Source organism: Pristis pectinata, chromosome 20 (assembly GCF_009764475.1).
Source record: "Pristis pectinata isolate sPriPec2 chromosome 20, sPriPec2.1.pri, whole genome shotgun sequence".
Taxonomy (NCBI): domain Eukaryota; kingdom Metazoa; phylum Chordata; class Chondrichthyes; order Rhinopristiformes; family Pristidae; genus Pristis; species Pristis pectinata.
Window position 1 is genome coordinate 6647600 of NC_067424.1, and position 16279 is coordinate 6663878.

General features: G+C 44.2%; 1 protein-coding gene across 2 annotated transcripts in view; it reads left to right on the forward strand.

Annotated features, from left to right (window-relative positions):
• Window positions 1–4460: 4460 nt before the first annotated feature.
• LOC127580855 (solute carrier family 41 member 1-like) overlaps window positions 4461–16279 on the forward strand; it is a 69490-nt gene continuing 57671 nt past the window's right edge. Inside the window, exons 1-2 of one of the 2 annotated variants that reach the window (XM_052034804.1) lie at window positions 4461–4523; window positions 5495–6267. In XM_052034804.1, coding sequence (XP_051890764.1) covers window positions 5854–6267 — 414 coding nt within the window. In that variant the 5' untranslated portion in view covers window positions 4461–4523; window positions 5495–5853. Of the gene's footprint in view, window positions 4524–4656; window positions 4734–5494; window positions 6268–16279 lie in introns of those variants that run through there. The other variant, XM_052034803.1, reaches the window with a different exon arrangement.

The following is a 16279-nucleotide window of genomic DNA, read 5'->3' on the forward strand; positions in this document are numbered from 1 at the left end:
GTCTTTTTCCCATGGTTGGCAAATCAAGAACTAGCAGGCACAGGTTTAAGGTGAGAGGGGAAAGATATAACAGGGACCTGAGGGGTAACTTTTTCACACAGAGGATGGTCTGCATATGAAACAAGCTGCCAGAGGAAGTAGTTGATGCAGGAACAACAGTTTAAACACATTTGGACAGGCACATGGATTGGAAAGATTTAGAGGGATATGGGCCAAACATGGGTAAATGGGACTAGCTTGGATGGGCATCTTAGTCGGCATGGACAGATTGGGCCGAAGGCCCTGTTTCCCTGCTGTATGACTCTATGACTATGACATTTTTCATGTACCACTGGAGCTATTCATTCTTGGTGAATTAGTGTGAGAGGTTTCAGCTCCTTTTCTGATGGAATGTACTATTTCTAGTAAACTACAGAGATGAAAATGTACTTATATTTCGACCCATATTGAATAGGAAATTCGGAGGAGACTTCTTTGTCCAAAGAGTGGTAAAAACTAGGAACATGTGACCACAGGGAGTGGTTGAAGTGAATACTATACATGCACTTAAAGGTAGGCTGGACTTGCAAATGAGGGAAAAGAGAATAAGTTAAGTTGCTAGGTTTGAATGAGAAAGGACAAGACGATACTCAAATGGAGCACTTACACCCGATTGGGACAAATGGCCTTTTTCAATGCCATACACTGGGATACGTATTGACATAAGTATCCAATGTTAAACCATCCCATCTGGATACATCACAGCTTCGTACAGCAACTGCGCTGCCCAAGACCGCAAGAAATTGCAAAGTTGTGGACGCAGCCCAGTCCTTCACACAAACCAGCCTCCCCTACATTGACTTGCTCCATGTTTCCCGCTGCCTCAGGGAAGCAGCCAACATAAACAACAACCTCTCCCACCCCAGACCTTCTCTCTTCTCCCCCCTCCCATTGGGCAGAAGATACAAAAGCCTGAGAGCACGAACCATCGGACAGCTTCTCTCCCACCGTGATCAGACTCTTGAACAGACCTCTCATACAGTAAAGGATGAACTCTCTAACTGTTGATCTCCCAATCTAGCTCGTCGTGGCCCTTGCACTTTCCTTGTCTACCTGCACTGTGCGTTCCCTAACTGTGACACTATATTCTACATTCTGTACAGTCTACCTTGATGGAATTATGTATGGCACGATCTGTCTGGATGCACCACGAAACAGAAGCTTTTCACTGTATCTCGGTACATGTGACAATAATAAACCAATACACAAGATTATATGATACACATACGTCTTTGAAAGTATGCAATATACACGGCTTGTCCATCCTGCTCTGGAAAATTTATTACATTCCACAAACATTATTTCTTTTGCTAATTGAAAGCAGAATATTAATTTTGTCTCTTATTTTTGAAGATAAGGCAGAGTGGAAGATTCTGCAACATATCCATAAAAGATTACATCTCTTTATTAAAGGCAATTTGTTTTCAATGGTTCTTTTCACACCTTGATAGAATCAGAACATAAGAAACAGGATCAGGCCCATGCCATCATTCACTCAGATCATCTCTGATCCAATTTGGGCTTCAACATCACTTCTACTCTGTCCCAGCATTTCTCGTCTGTCAGTCTCCACTTTCAATATGTCACAGTTCTTCAGTAAAGAGAATTCCAAATATTTCTGACCCTCTGGAAAAGAGATTCCTCCCTACCTCCATCTGAAATGGGTGGCCCTTATGCTAAAACTATGGCCAATTAGTTCAATGGAGGAAACATCCTCTCGGAATCAGAATCAGGTTTATTATCACTGACCTACGTCATGAAATTTGTTGTTGTGCGGCAGCAAGACATAAAAATTACCATATGTTACAGAAATAAATAAATAGCAAAAAAAGAGGAATGACGAGGTAGTGCTCATGGACCGTTCAGACCCGTCAAATCCCTGCAGAATTTTCCGTGCTTCACTAGGATCCTCACTCAATCTTCTAGACTCCAATGAGTAAACAGCCGACTGCTCAACCCTTTCTTCCCACTTCAACCCTTTCATCCGAACTAAGTGAACCTTCTCTGCACTGCTTCCAATGCAAGCACACCTTTTCTAAAATAGGGAGACCAAAACTGAATGCAAGACTCCAGATACGTTCTCACCTGCGCCCTGTAAAATTGCATCAAAACTGCACTATCTTAATACTCCATATTCCATGCAATAAAGGCTAACAGTCCATTACCCTTCCTAATTGCTGGATATACCTGCATGCTAACTTTTTGGGAATCATGTAAAAACCCAAGACACCACAACATTTTGTTGTCTTGTTCTGTTTATATAATAATTTGCTTTTTTGTTCTTCTTTCCAAAGTGGATAACCTCACAGCTTCCACATTATATTCCATCTGCCAACTTCTTGCCCATCCACATAACCTAGCAATATTCCTTTCCAACCTTTATGTATCCTCACATCTCGTTAATTGCTATTTGTGAACTGGCAACATGTTATTTTTTTTGTACCATCAGCAAATTTGGCTTCAGTGCACTCAGCCCCTTCATCCAAGTCATCAATATAGATCAGAAATAGTTAAGGCCCAGCACTGATTCCTGGGGCACCCCACTAGTTACTGATCACTGTTCCAGAAATGACCCATTTATCCATTCACGACGTATGTCGGTGATAATAAATCTGATTTTGATTCTAACTCTCTACTTTCTGTTAATATATTGCCTCTCTCCTTTCCATGGCAATATATTAACCCCAAAGTACCTTTTTATGTGACATTTTATTGAATGGCTTCTATAACTCTAAATACACTACATCTACTAATTCCTCTTTACTCATTCTGTTTGTTAGATCCTCAAAGAGCTCCAGCAAATTGGTTGATCAGGATTTTTTCACAAAGCCACATTGATTCTGCTTATCTTGTGAATGTTTAAATTTTCAACCATTATCTCCTTAAAAAATGGTTCCCAGCATTTTTCTGATGACAGATGTTAATCCTGAAGGCCTACGTCTTCCTGCCTTCTCTCTCTCCCCCCTTCTTAAATAGTGGCATTAAGCTTCTGGTTTTCCAATCCGCTGGAACATCACCAGAATCCAGGGATTCTTGTTAGATTACAACCAACTCATACACTATTTCTGCAGCCAATTCCTTAAAGACCTTGGAATACAGGCCATGAGGTCCAGGAGATGTCCGTTTTTAGTTCCAATATTCTGCCTAATTTCTATTGATTGAGATTTTTTTAAGTTTCTCTCTCCCTATGTGGACTTCTGTCTGCTTTTTTTTGTGCATTTAAGGTGAGGGGGAAAGTTTGAAGGAGGTGTGCGGGGCAAGTGCGGGGAGAGTGGTGGGTGTCTGAAACGGGCTGCCAGGGGTGGTGGTGGAAGCAGATCCGATAGTGGCGTCTAAGAGGCTTTCAGGTAGACACATGAATATGCAGGAAATGGAGGGATATGGATCATGTACAGGCAGAAGAGATTTAGCTTAATTTGATGTGTTTGGCGCAGACATCGTGGGCCAAAGGGCCCTGTGCTGTACTGTTCTATGTTTCCATCTAGCAAGTAATGCCATTTCACTGCAGGGAGCACAGCAAGGGAAACACCCTGATCCAACATCCGCATTTATTTAAAGCAAGGTTATTTGATAGCAATGAAAAAAGAAACTGTGGTGACCCAGCTGGGATTGCCTTCCCAAACCACAGGACTGAGGTTAAGCTGTTTTGGCCTCTATGACTAATACTAATTTGGATTGTAATGTACAGAGCTCATTTTAAAGAGGCAGCATATAACAACATGACAAAACAGCCAGGGTAGAAACAATTCCCCTGACAATCAAGCCTTATCACTAAATGAGTGGCAAAGATTGATACATACATCTTCTACCTGCATTTTCTTACAGGGAGTTCGTAAGTTTCAGTTTGCTACGCTCTTTAATTGGACTGTTCACTAAGCAGCAGCACCTTGTTTTCTGTACATTAAATTGTTGCCTATGAGTCATGTTCCCCGTCCAACCCATCGCGGATGCAATTAAATACTTTTGTTCCATTAAAGGATAACTTTTTTTTACTGTCTCCCTCCGCCCGCCCACCCACCCTCATTGACATCCCCACAGGGCAAGGAAGGGCAGCCGTTCTGCGGAACCCTGAGCTCCACATTTCCCCCACTGAGGGTCTCCACCACATGGTTGTTGGTGGGATCTTGCCATGCGCGCATAGGCTGCCGCCTTCCCTTCACCGCGACATCTGATTGGTCGTGCGGGTGGCGGTGGGGGAGGTCGGACACACGCCAGTGGCTCGCTACATTCCCCGACACATGGGGTTCCATGACGTAGCGGGAGTGTATCCCCCTCCGTCAGCCGCGGGGCTCTGATTGGTCAGTCAGCCTGTCCATCAACGGGGTGCTGCCCGCCCGCCCTGCCGGGAGGCGGCGGCCGCGCGCCCTCTGATTGGTGGAGGCTGCTGCCAGTCAGGGTGTGGAGGCGGGGGGGGCGGGATGCCGCGACGGCCGCCCGAACCCGGAGCTCAGCTCGGTTAATGGGTGATGGCCGCTGGCCTTCAGGTAACACTTTAACCGGCCTGGGAAGGCTGTGACCGGCCTCCTCGGGGCGGGGGCGGGGGGAATTGGAGGAGGAGGAGGAGGAGGAGGGGTGGGCGGTGGTGAGGGCAAGCAGGGTAAAACCCGGCGGGAGCAGCCGGAGCCTCGGCCAGAGGCGCAAGGAGGTTGGAGGCTTCACTTTACTGAGGCAGCCGCATCTTCACAGCTGACAGGGTAAAGAGCCTGCCTGATATACACGGGCTGGGCAACTTAGCTTCAGTGTTCGGGAGATACTGCAGCCAGTGACTGGAGGAATTATACATTTGACAGAAATAATGCAAAAAAAAATTGGGGTGAACTGAATTCCCGAGGAATTAAAATGTTTGAGAAATTCTGCAAAAAAATATATCTGGGCGACTGATCCTAAAATCCATGATAATATTTAAGGAATTCATTGTAAAAACAATAGGAATTGGTTTCAGGGCTTGGGCGTTAAGTGCTGGGGTTGACTAACATTGCTGGGGGAATGTCTGAGAGTGAGAATAAGTGTAAAAATGTTTGAGAAATAATACAAGACTGAAAGAATCTGACAGGGATTGACTGCAACAGAACATTTGGGATTCTGGGGCCTCTTTGGGGCTAAGAAGTGTTTGCGAGCTTCTGGAATATAAAGATTATGAAAGAAAATATTGAGCGTGAAACTGTTTGTGTTGACTGTGTGTGTGTGTGTGTGTGTGTTAATCCTGAGAATCTTTTACAACACAAACGTCTCCAGCCAGCTCAGGAGACACTTGGAGGTGGTTTTCTTCCATTATTTTTGTGTGTGTTTATTAAATCTGCATTCAGTAAAATAGTTTTTATTAGACGTGGTTAGAAATGCAACAGTCACTTAGTGGACTTGTGGGAGGTGAAGTGTTGCCTCGCCACGAATAAAGCGTTTGTTTTCTCTCTCAGTTATTACTTGGGAACGATTTTAACTTGTCTTCTTTTTCCAGTAACAGCGACGAATTGTCTCCGTCCGTCTGGCCGCTGGAACAGCCGTTCGCCCTCGCTGTTTCCGTTATTAATTCGGAACTTTTTTTTCTGCCACGTGTTGAAGTTATGGCACACTTCCTTAATGGGGCTGGTGCCGGCGAATGGCATTGAGATCTGGCGGAGCTGCAGTTGTACCGATTGTATCTGAAGAACGAGAAGCTGAAAGGGATCTTTATAATATAACATCTTGCAGTTGAATTTGCCAAAAACAAAACTACTGACAACCAACTTTTGGGAAGGGGGAGTGGGAGGCTTTTTGAAACAGTTAAAAGACTGAGGAAATTAAACATTATGACCTCCCGAAGATTGTGAATACACCATGTCTAACTCCACAGAACAGAAAGAAATTGGCCTGGTTTACCATGTCAATGGCAGTGCCTTCCCCATTGATGCAAGCTCTGACGACTTCACAATCTCTATAACCCCCAGTTCGTCCAAGGAGCTGGTGGAGACGGAAAGCTCAGAATACTTAACAGAGGAGAGGGAACAGGTCTCAAGGACAGAGGCTGCTGTGAGAGACTCCCGTGCCAATGCCAAGGGTCTGAGAGAGGAGGATGCTCTACTGGAGAACGGCAGCCAGAGCATTGACAGTGATGACATAAGCAGCGACCCTAGTCGGGCACCAGATTCCCTCAAAGAGACCTCTTTCTCTATAGGACTACAGGTCGTATTCCCATTCCTGCTGGCAGGCTTTGGTACGGTGGCTGCTGGAATGGTCCTGGACATTGTGCAGGTAAGAGGTTTTTGTGGTCTGTGTGTTCTGCACCATCAAAGGATTTTCCCAAGCCAATAATTGTGGGTTAGAGCCCAGGAATGCTTCAGGTCCCCCCCACTGCCCTGTCCCACTGGGAGAGGCAAAGATTACAATATAAAATCTTGCAATTAAATTTGCCAAAAATACAACTACTGACACCTAACTTTTGGGAAGGAGGAGTGGGAGGCTTTTTGAAACAGTTAAAAGATGTAGCTGAAGTTCCTCCTGCAGCTCCTTTTTTTGCTCCAGATTGCAGCGTCTGCAGTCTCTTGTGTCTCCACCTTAAAATGGAATCTTTGTGTGCATTTTGTGCATTGGGCAACAGTGAAACAGCATGAAAATCAAAAAAAAAACTGCAGAGAGTGGTGGGAGTGTGGAACGAGCTGCCATCTGACGTGGTAAATGCAGGCTCACTCTTAAGTTTTAAGAATAAATTGGATAGATACGTGGAGGGGAGAGGTCTGGAGGGTTATGAACCGAGTGCAGGTCAATGGGATTAGTGGAATAAAGTTTCGGCACAGACTAGAAGGGCCGACTGACCTGTTTTCTTTGCTGTAGTGTTCTATGGTTCTATGAAACCGTTATACTTGGAAGCTCCACAAAGAGTGACATACTGGCAGTGCATGAAATCTTAGCAACCGAGGCGCCCCAGGATCTTGCATACAGGGCATGCGGCAGCTAATTTTCATAAGCTCAGGAAGATTCTGTAATTTTTCTTGTTTTAGAGTCTGCTTTACGATGAGGGATGAAGGTATAGCTTTGAAACCAAATCTCAGTAAAATGAAAATTGGTAATATGGAAATGCCTAAAAATGGCTCCAATGCTTAAGCAATGCGAAAATAAAGGAGAAAGCTACTGAGCAACTTATCTGGTGGATGCAAAACATTAAAGTGGAAAATGAGCTGCTGGAGGAACTCAGCAGGTCAGGCAGCATCTTGGGGGGGGGGGGGGGGGGGTGGAATGGAATGTCAATGTTTTGGGTTGGACCAGATGAAGGATCTTGACCCAAACGCCGACTGTCCATTTCCCTCCACAGATGCTGCCTGACCCGCTGAATTCCTCCTGCAGCTCTTTTTTTTGCTCCAGATCCAGATTGCAGCGTCTGCAGTTTCTTGTCTCCACCTTAAAATGGAATTTTTGTGTGCATTTTGTGCAATGGGCAACAGTGAAACAGCGTGAAAATCAAAAAAAACTGCAGGTGCTGGAAGTCTGAAATAAAAACAAGTGCTGGAAAATCTCGGGTCAGACGGCAGAAAGAGAAACAGTTAATAGTTCAAGTCTGGGACCCTTCATCAGAACTGAGAATGAGAAACAAGTTAGTTTCAGATGCAAAGTTTGGGGAGAGCGATGGGTGGAACAAAGGGAATTTTTGAAATGGGGGCAGTTCAGATTAACCTTTATGCAATGTGTTGTATAATCCGACTATAAAAGAAAGTAAATAAAAAAAGATGCCAGGCAAAAATGGCCAGTTCTCATACAAAGAGAAAGAGTGAGTTATTTAAAGTCACTGAAGTTGATATTGTGTCCTGCAGACTGCCCATACACAAGTTGTTCTAACTGTGCAGGAGCCCACGGATGTATGGTCGGAATGGGATGGGGAATTAAAGTGATAGGCAAACAGAAGCTCGGTGTCGCTCTTGTGGACTGAGCGCAGGTGATCTGCCAAGCAGTCGCTCAGACTGAGCTTGGCTTCTCCGATGTGAGGAGGCCGCATTGTGAACATTGAATGCAGCATGCTGGATTAGAAGAAATGCAAATGAAAATGAGACGTGTTTGATCATCTTTATACAAAAGTAACAAGCTATAGATGGAGACACGAGGCTTTGCAGTGTTTATGGGTTGGTTATAGATCTCTGAATCTTCCTCACTGGGGAGGGAAGAAAGGAATAAATGATTTGCTATAAACTTCTATTTAGTATCTTCTGCAACAACCTTTATTTGTTTTGCAATACACAAGGTGCCGGAGGAACTCAGTGGGTCAGGCAGCATCTATGGAGGGAAATGAACAATCGACGTTTCGGGCCGAGACCCTTCATCAGGACTGGAAAGAAAGTGGGCAGAGGCCAGAACAAGAGGGGGGGGAGGAGCATGAGCTGGCGGGTGATAGGATGTTTTGCAGTGTTGGCTTGATGTTTTACTGTAGCGTTCAATCGTGGTCCAAAGAAACCACTGAAGGCACCTTAAGCACCCATTGAGATTGAAGGTGACTTGCTTCCCTTCCAGTTCTGTGGGTACTGAGGTGGCTGGTAAAACCAGAGTGTGATCTGCAGACTCGGGTGGGGCAGGGGGTGCTTGGTGGAGTGAACAGGTGGGTGGTTTGGTAGGGGGTGCACTCCAAGGTTCTGCATGCTCCCAACAGATGGACTTGAAGTTCTTGGAAATGAAGCAACTAATTTGTGCAAGTAAGGTCCCACAAACAGCAATGTGAATATGAGCAGAATAGTCTGTTTTACCTGTGGGTTTGAAGGATTAAATATTGATCGGGACAGTTCGCACAACACCCTTGCTTTTCTGAAACACTTTCATGGAATCTTTTCACATTCACCTGACGTGGCCTTGGTCTCCCATCTCATCTAGAAAGCAGTACCTCCTCCCAACTGGCATGTCAGCCTTCCTTTTTGAATAGCGATGTGAAAAATATGAATATAAAATGTAAGTGAACTCTTGCCTTGCAAGTCATTCATTCACGTTAGGTGAATGTGAAAAGATTCCACGAAAGTGTTTCAGAAAAGCAAGGGTGTTGTTCATATTTTATTAACAAAGCTAAAATATCCAATATTGTGCCAGGTGTTGCTTTTTCCAATTTTAACTTGCTGAGTAAAGGCAAGATTAATATTAGAGATTAATTATAAATTGTTATTGCTTGTTGCCCTCTAGAGAGGCCATCTCACTCACCGTACAAGCTCTTTGGAAGGCTTGTCCCGTTAATCACTGTTCCCTGCACCTTCGCTTTGCCCTGTAATTATTTTTCTCCTTTAGGTATTTATCCAATTCCCTTCTTCCATGTGGCTGATGTTAGATGTAGGGCGGAAACTTTTGCATTAGGAAGTTTAAACCAGACGGCTGTGTCAGGAATAGTGTGTTTTGCTGTGATGAGCTCCTTCATGTTTGTAAATGGGGCATTGTGTATTAATGAGCTCCATGGGACTTCTACAAGTTCCAATAAAACCTGCTTGTATCTGGGTATGTTACTCTGTAGGCAAAGTCATGGCAGGATGAAGCAATATAAGCAAAGCATCTGAAATTGCTAGGAAGTTGAGTCCAGTAATATCACATTTAATCACTTAAAAACATAATGTGATGCTTAGTGCAATATTAATGATGAACGTCAAAGTTTAATTAATTGTGTTTTCTGCCAAATTTGCCATTCCAATGATTTCAGGCCCAGAAGTGGTTTCTTTCTGCAGCGGGTGGTAATATGTTTGTGCATTGATTAGAAAGTGCAGCCAAGGTGAGGTAAAACTGCTGGTGTTATGACTTTGCTCCTTTTTTTTAATATTTGCTGTTTGTCGGTCTCTCAGCCTCACAAATTGCTAACTTCAAATTCCACCCAGAATCATCCCTAGGAAGTCGGCAGTGTGGCTTGGAAGCTTGCTTTTGCAGTGGGTTAGGTAGACGTGTGTGCCTGCACTCTCCACCTTTGCTGCCAAAATTCCCTTGCATTCCTCATCTGCACTTTGCCTCCGGGCAGCCTAGAAAATGAACAACTGCACAAGAGTTAGACCACTGTTATAATGCTATATGTGGGCTTCACAGCCTAGAGTTGTGGGTTTAAGGGCATGGAGAGGTAATTGTCTGTTATTATGGAGAGACACTGTTTTCAGTAAAGCAGAGTAAACTAAGAGGGGGATATACTTAGAGACACGAGACTGCAGGTACTAGAATCTGGAGCAACAAACAATCTGCTGGAGGAACTCAGTGGGTCCAACAGCATCTGTGCTGTGGGGTGGGGGGGTAAGGAGTTGTAGACATTTTGGGTCCTGCTGCAGGGTTTTGACCTGAAGTGTCAATGATTCCTTTCCTCTCACAGATGCTGCTCGGATATAATTGGAGTTGGGGTGTGTGTAGCTTGGTTTAAGGGGCAAGGGCATTGCGGTATGAAAAGGGCTTGAGTAAGTTTGGCTCTATACTTGCCAGAGACAGAAGAATAAGAGATGAAACTTGAGTGTTTCTGAGAGGGGTTGCCAGGGTGAAGGTTGAGAGGCTGTTTCATCAGGCTAGAGACCCGAGAACTAGGGAACACCTCAGGATAAGGGGTCAGCCATATGGGAGTGTGACGTGGTTTTCTTAGGCTGTGAATCTTTGACATTCCCTACACTCAGGTGGACAGTGGTTGCTTAATATACACAAGACTGATTTAATACTAAGGTGATCACAAGATGTAGGAAATGGATAAGAAAGTAGATGAGATAATGGCTCAGTCTTGACCTTCGTGGTGGAGCGGGCTTAAGGGGGAAAATGACCTAACCTTCCATTTTCTATGCTTTTGCCCAATGACTGTCTTCAAAGGGAAGCCATTGGCTGATGATCTCGAAGACCTTGGCATTCGATGGTGGCTTGACTTCAGGTTACACTTGAGAGAAGTAAATGGAAGTGTAAAGATACAGGGAAGGAGATGGTGGATGAGTCCTGCATCCCAGAGATAGAGAGAAAGACACAGCACTCAGCTGCTGTTCTGGAAGTATCTCCAGTCCTAGATTCCCTGAGCTTCTGTCTACTGCAGGTGCCCAAAGGGCACCTAGCTCAGTGCTGGCAGGTGAGCTAAAGAAAAATGAGCTATGGATCCATTATTAATTTTTTTCTTTTGTAAACAAGTTTGCTTAAATAGTTATCTCAGCTACTTTAAGAAAATAATATCCTGCATCGGCAGGATGACAGGACACTGGTTGAATCTGTGTGGTTGGAATGTGAAATAGGGGTGAGTATGTTTTGGGTTTAATGTGTGCAGATGATATTTTGTATGTGGGGGCACGGAGGGTATGGGGAGCATGAAATTTGCATATTATCTCGGTGGGGAGATTGTTGGTCTTTTTCTTTTGCAAAGCCCCCACTCCACCCCCCAAAAAAATCTATTACACTCAGAATATTGTTTTCAAATCTGGGTGGGAAATTGTTTGCTTTTCTCTGACACGCTCCTCACTTTCTGACTATTATTTGCGATGTAGTTGTTGCTGGCAAGTTCAATGTTGTTTGCCCATTCCTAATTGAACTAGAGAAGGTGGTGGTGAACTACCTCCTTGATCAGCTGCAGTCCTTTTGGTGAAGGTGCTCCCACTGTGCCTTTGGGGAGGGAGTTCCAGGAGTTTAATCCAGTGAGGATGGAGGGGCAGTATTATTCCAAGTTGGAGTCTTGTGTGGGTCTGCTCCTGAATCTCTCATTGTTTGTGGTGGAAGGAGCTGCAGATTTGTGTGGGAATAGCAGAGGCAGGTAATTGCTGTGCATTTTGTAGCTAATTCCCACTGCATACACAGTGTGCAGATCTTGGAGCGAATTAATGTTTATGACGTTGTATGGGGTGCTGGTCAAGTGAGCTGCTTTGTCCTGCATGGTTATCGAGCTTCTTGAGTGTTGGAGCCTGAAGACCCAAACTCAACATTTCAGGAACAGCTTCTTCCCCTCCGCCATCAGATTTCTGAATGATCCATGAACACTATCACATTATTCCTTTTATTTTACACCATTTATTTATTTTTGTAATTTATAGCTTCTTATGTCTTTACACTGTACTGCTGCCGCAAAACAATAAATTTCACGTCATACGTCAGTGGTGATAAATCTGAGATGCACTCATCCAGGCAACTGGAGAATATTCAATTTGCCCGGTGCCGTTTAAACGGTGGAAATAAGATGGGAAGTTGGGCGGGTATTTTTCGTGGTGGGAGACCCAGTTCGGACCTGCTTGTATCGCTGCAGAATTTCTGTGACTGGACCAGTTAAATTTCAAACCTTTAACTAGTATGATGCCTGATCATATTTTGCATGTCATTTTTACACGTGCATACCATGTCAGGACTTTTCTTCAGCCACCAGAGGGTTAAACTGAGCAGAACACCTCTCTGTTGCTGCAGGGATCAGGCACAATGTAATCCTGGTGAGATTCTTAAAATTTTCTGGTACCTCTCTCCTCGATTAAAATTGTGTGTCCTCGCGTGGAAATTTGCAGACTGACTCAAGTTAATACTCGACGAGCACTTCAATTGTTGGACAGACCAGTGCTCACAATTCTTAACTATCTGGTTGGGAACGTGTTCGCTGACAAAACTTGTTTCCTGGAGCACCTTCAACTGTTTCCTTGATGTGTTCAAGGTGACATCGGTGTGCTTAAAAGCAGCAGTGATCCACATTACAAATGACTGAAGCATTTAACGTTGTTTCCTGTGGTTTGCAATGTGCTAAAAATTGCCTCCCTCCTCTCCCTTTTCTCCCAACCTTTCCACTTCCCTTTGCTTCAATGCAGCCTTTGTGCTTCCAGTGTTCCTGTAGTCTGACTTTTTGCAGGTTGTGTGGTGAGAGAGTTGCATTTGTGCAATACCTTCCACAGTATTGGGTCATCCCTTGGGAATTTGCAACCAGTAAGGTACCTGTGTAGTGTAGTCACTATTGTAATGTGGCAAACATGGTCACCAATCTGTGCACATAACCATAATGTTTTTTGTGATTGAGGCATAATTATTGGCATGGAGGTAGCTGAGTACCCTGGTATAAATTGCATCCAATTGAGAAGACTGCCCTGGCTTTGGTTTAACAGTTCATCCAAAAGATGATGCCTCTGGCAGTGTACTTCCCCAGCATTGCTCTGGAGTCTCAGTCTAGACTTCCAAGCTTCTGGAATGGGGCTTGAACCAACAACTTGGATGAGTGTGGTGCCCAGCTGACAGAGATGGGACAGTTTCCAAATGCAACTGAATGTGGCCAAGAAATCTGACTTTTAGTGACTGCCTGTTTGTTATGAAGCCCCTGACCTCCAGCATCTCTAGATTAGTTCCAGGCAGGGGGGGGCAAGTCTGGTACAGAACTATTTTAAATAAAGACACAAGAGACTGCAAATGCTGAAATCTGGAGCAACAAACAACCTGCTGCTGCAGGAGCTCAGCAGGTCGAGCCGCATCTGTGGGAGGGGGTGAAAAAATTGTCGACATTTCGGGTCGAAACCCTGCGTCAGGAATAGAACTGTTCGATTGGTGTCTCTTGAGTGGAGCTGCAGCTTGCTGTCAGATGGGAAAATATAAAAGCTCTGTATAGAATATAAATGTCCTTCAAAGAGCAAATGAGGAAATATCTCCTTGGAGATTTTATTTAATCTTTAGTATTTCCCCTGCACCAATTTGACCGTCGAGTAACCATATCCTATCTCTCACAAAAAAAGACATTCCTCATTTAAGCTATAAAAACAAAATAGGATGCTTCTGCTTGTATAAAGTGTTTTCAAGTCCCAACTAAAATAGCTCATTGAACATGTATGTATTTGGACATCCTGCTGTCGGGTTAAAACTATTTGGACTATACAAGACTTTGCTCAATGTTCTGAGCAGATTCAGTCATAATTGGTCACCTTGTGTGCCTGCAGTCATCTGTAGGGTTTTGGTCTATCCTGGTTTTGCACGTCATAGAGCTGTGCTTTGTGTGTGTGTGTAGTGATAAATTTGTTTAGACAATTGCATAGCATGCATTTCTGCATCGCTTTGCACAACCTCTATGTTCCAAAGTGCTTTGCAGCTTATGAAGTTCATTATAAAGTGTAGACGCTGGTGTGATGTTGGGTCTTGTAGCAGGGTTGACCGCACTGACCTCCTGCACCAGGAGGCATACTTTGAGGCACGGCAAGATCTTGGGCAGTGTATCTGCTCCCAGAGCACACTGATGGCCTTTGACAGGAGGTAAAGCTGGCTTGGAGGCTTACCTCCTGTCAAAGCTGTTGAGGCTTTATAATGACTTTTAAAAGTCTCGGATACTCAGGGACATTTAAAATTGATGCAATTAATTTGTTAGAAAAAATGAACTGGAAATGCATTTCAGCACTTAAAAAAAAATTTAAAACCACTTAAAGCATAAATATTTTGCTGGCCAGACCAAGCATCCAAGCCTGGTATCATCTCCAAGCCAGGAACCCTGGGGGCTCCTTTCCTGCACCAGTCTGCCTGACGTGGGACTGGAGAGGTGACTCCCTGCGGGCACCCAATGAGATGGCTCTGCCGTTAGGCTCCATGTGGGGAACAGCAGTGGTAGCATCGTTCACTCAGCATGTCCTGAAGTTGGTGGATCTGTGCAAGTCTGAGTTTGTTTGCATGGGAGGACAATGCAACTTCCTCTGCTCTACTGATGTTGGTTGATGGACAAGTATTAGCCAGGACATGGGGACAGCTCCTCCACCCCCAACCCTTCCCCCCTGTGATCTATTAGACTGAGCACGATTTAACATCTCACCTGAAAAGTATCACCAAAAACACTTTCATTAATACATAGTTAGAATGTCAGCTTGGGTCTCCAGGGTGGGATTTGAACCCACAACCTTCTTGCACAAATGCATAAAACAAATTCTTGCTCTCTGAATTGTAAACAACCTTGTAAATCTTAGATGGCCATGAGTGTTTCAAGTGTGGACAGCTGGGTGGTTGGGATAAACCACTCTCCCTCTGAATATGGTACAAACTGTTTGGACATCCAGTTACAATTTCAGGCAGTTTAATAGCAAATATTTGTCAACAAGGCGGGCTTTAAAATAAATGTAGTAAAATATAATTATCTCTCCTCGATTTGCGTCGTTTGCTCAAAAAAGCACTCTAGCAGTTTGCAGTTCCAGTTTCTATAAAGCTCCAATGCCAACAGTGAAGCAATGAGGTTACAACACGGAGGGAGGCCATTTAGTCTAAGTAGTCTATGGAGATGTTCAGAATTGGAGTTTTATCACTGACTTGTATGATGTGAAATTTGTTGTTCTGCAGCGGCAGTACAGTGCAAAGATATGAATTTACTGTAAAATAAATAGTGCAAAAAAAAAGGAATAATGAGGTAGTGTCCATGAACCATTCAGAAATCTGATGGCGGAGGGGAAGAAGCTGTTCCTGAATCGTTGAGTGTGGGTCTTCAGGCTCCTGTACCTCCTCCCCGATGGTAGTAACGAGAAGATGTTAACCCTCATTGAGCAGCTAATGCATTCATTTTAGCTCTTCTGTTCTCTTATCCCTTGATTCCTATTCCCAGGATTAGCTTAGACAGAGGGAATGGATGTTCGTTAAGAACGTGAAATGGATGCAGGGGTAGGCTACTTTGTCCCTGGTTCAACAGGATCATGGTTGATCTTTTACCCCCTGTACCTGCACCAACTCCATTCCCCTCGATTCCCTTAAACCGGAGCAGTTTTCTGCTATCTCCTTGTCCAGTGGTGAAAGTGAACCCCGTTGCTTCACAACACCCCGTGAACGCATTTCTTCCCTCTTAAATTGTTTTTTCTTTTTGGCGAAGCAATTAATTCATAGGTAAAAATGTGATCATTGCGGGCAAGGCTGACACATAACTACTCATCCCTACTGATGTAATCCTCAGCTAGAAGCAGCCTGCTTCTCTCTCCAATATTCCACCCATTCATAATCTTAAACATGTCTTAAGGGACTTCCCTTTAGAAATGAGATGAGGAGAAATTTCTTCAGCCAGAGGATGGCAAATCTGTGGAATTTGTTGCCATGGAGGGCTGCAGAGGCCAAGTTATTGGGTGTATTTAAGGCAGAGGCTAATAGATTCTTGGTGAGGGGGTTAAGGGTTACCGGGAGATGGTGGGAGAATGGGGTTGAAGAAAAGTGTTTTCTTTATGTAGGAGAAGCTGGGAGAAAGCCATGATCGAATGGCAGAGCAGACTCGATGGGCTGAATGGCCTACTTCTGCTCCTATGTCAAAGTGTCTTCCCATAATCTTCAATATTCCGATGATACTTTTGAAATAGGCATTGGAGGATCTATTAAGTATCAATTGCGTTTACAGACCTGGAGAATTTCA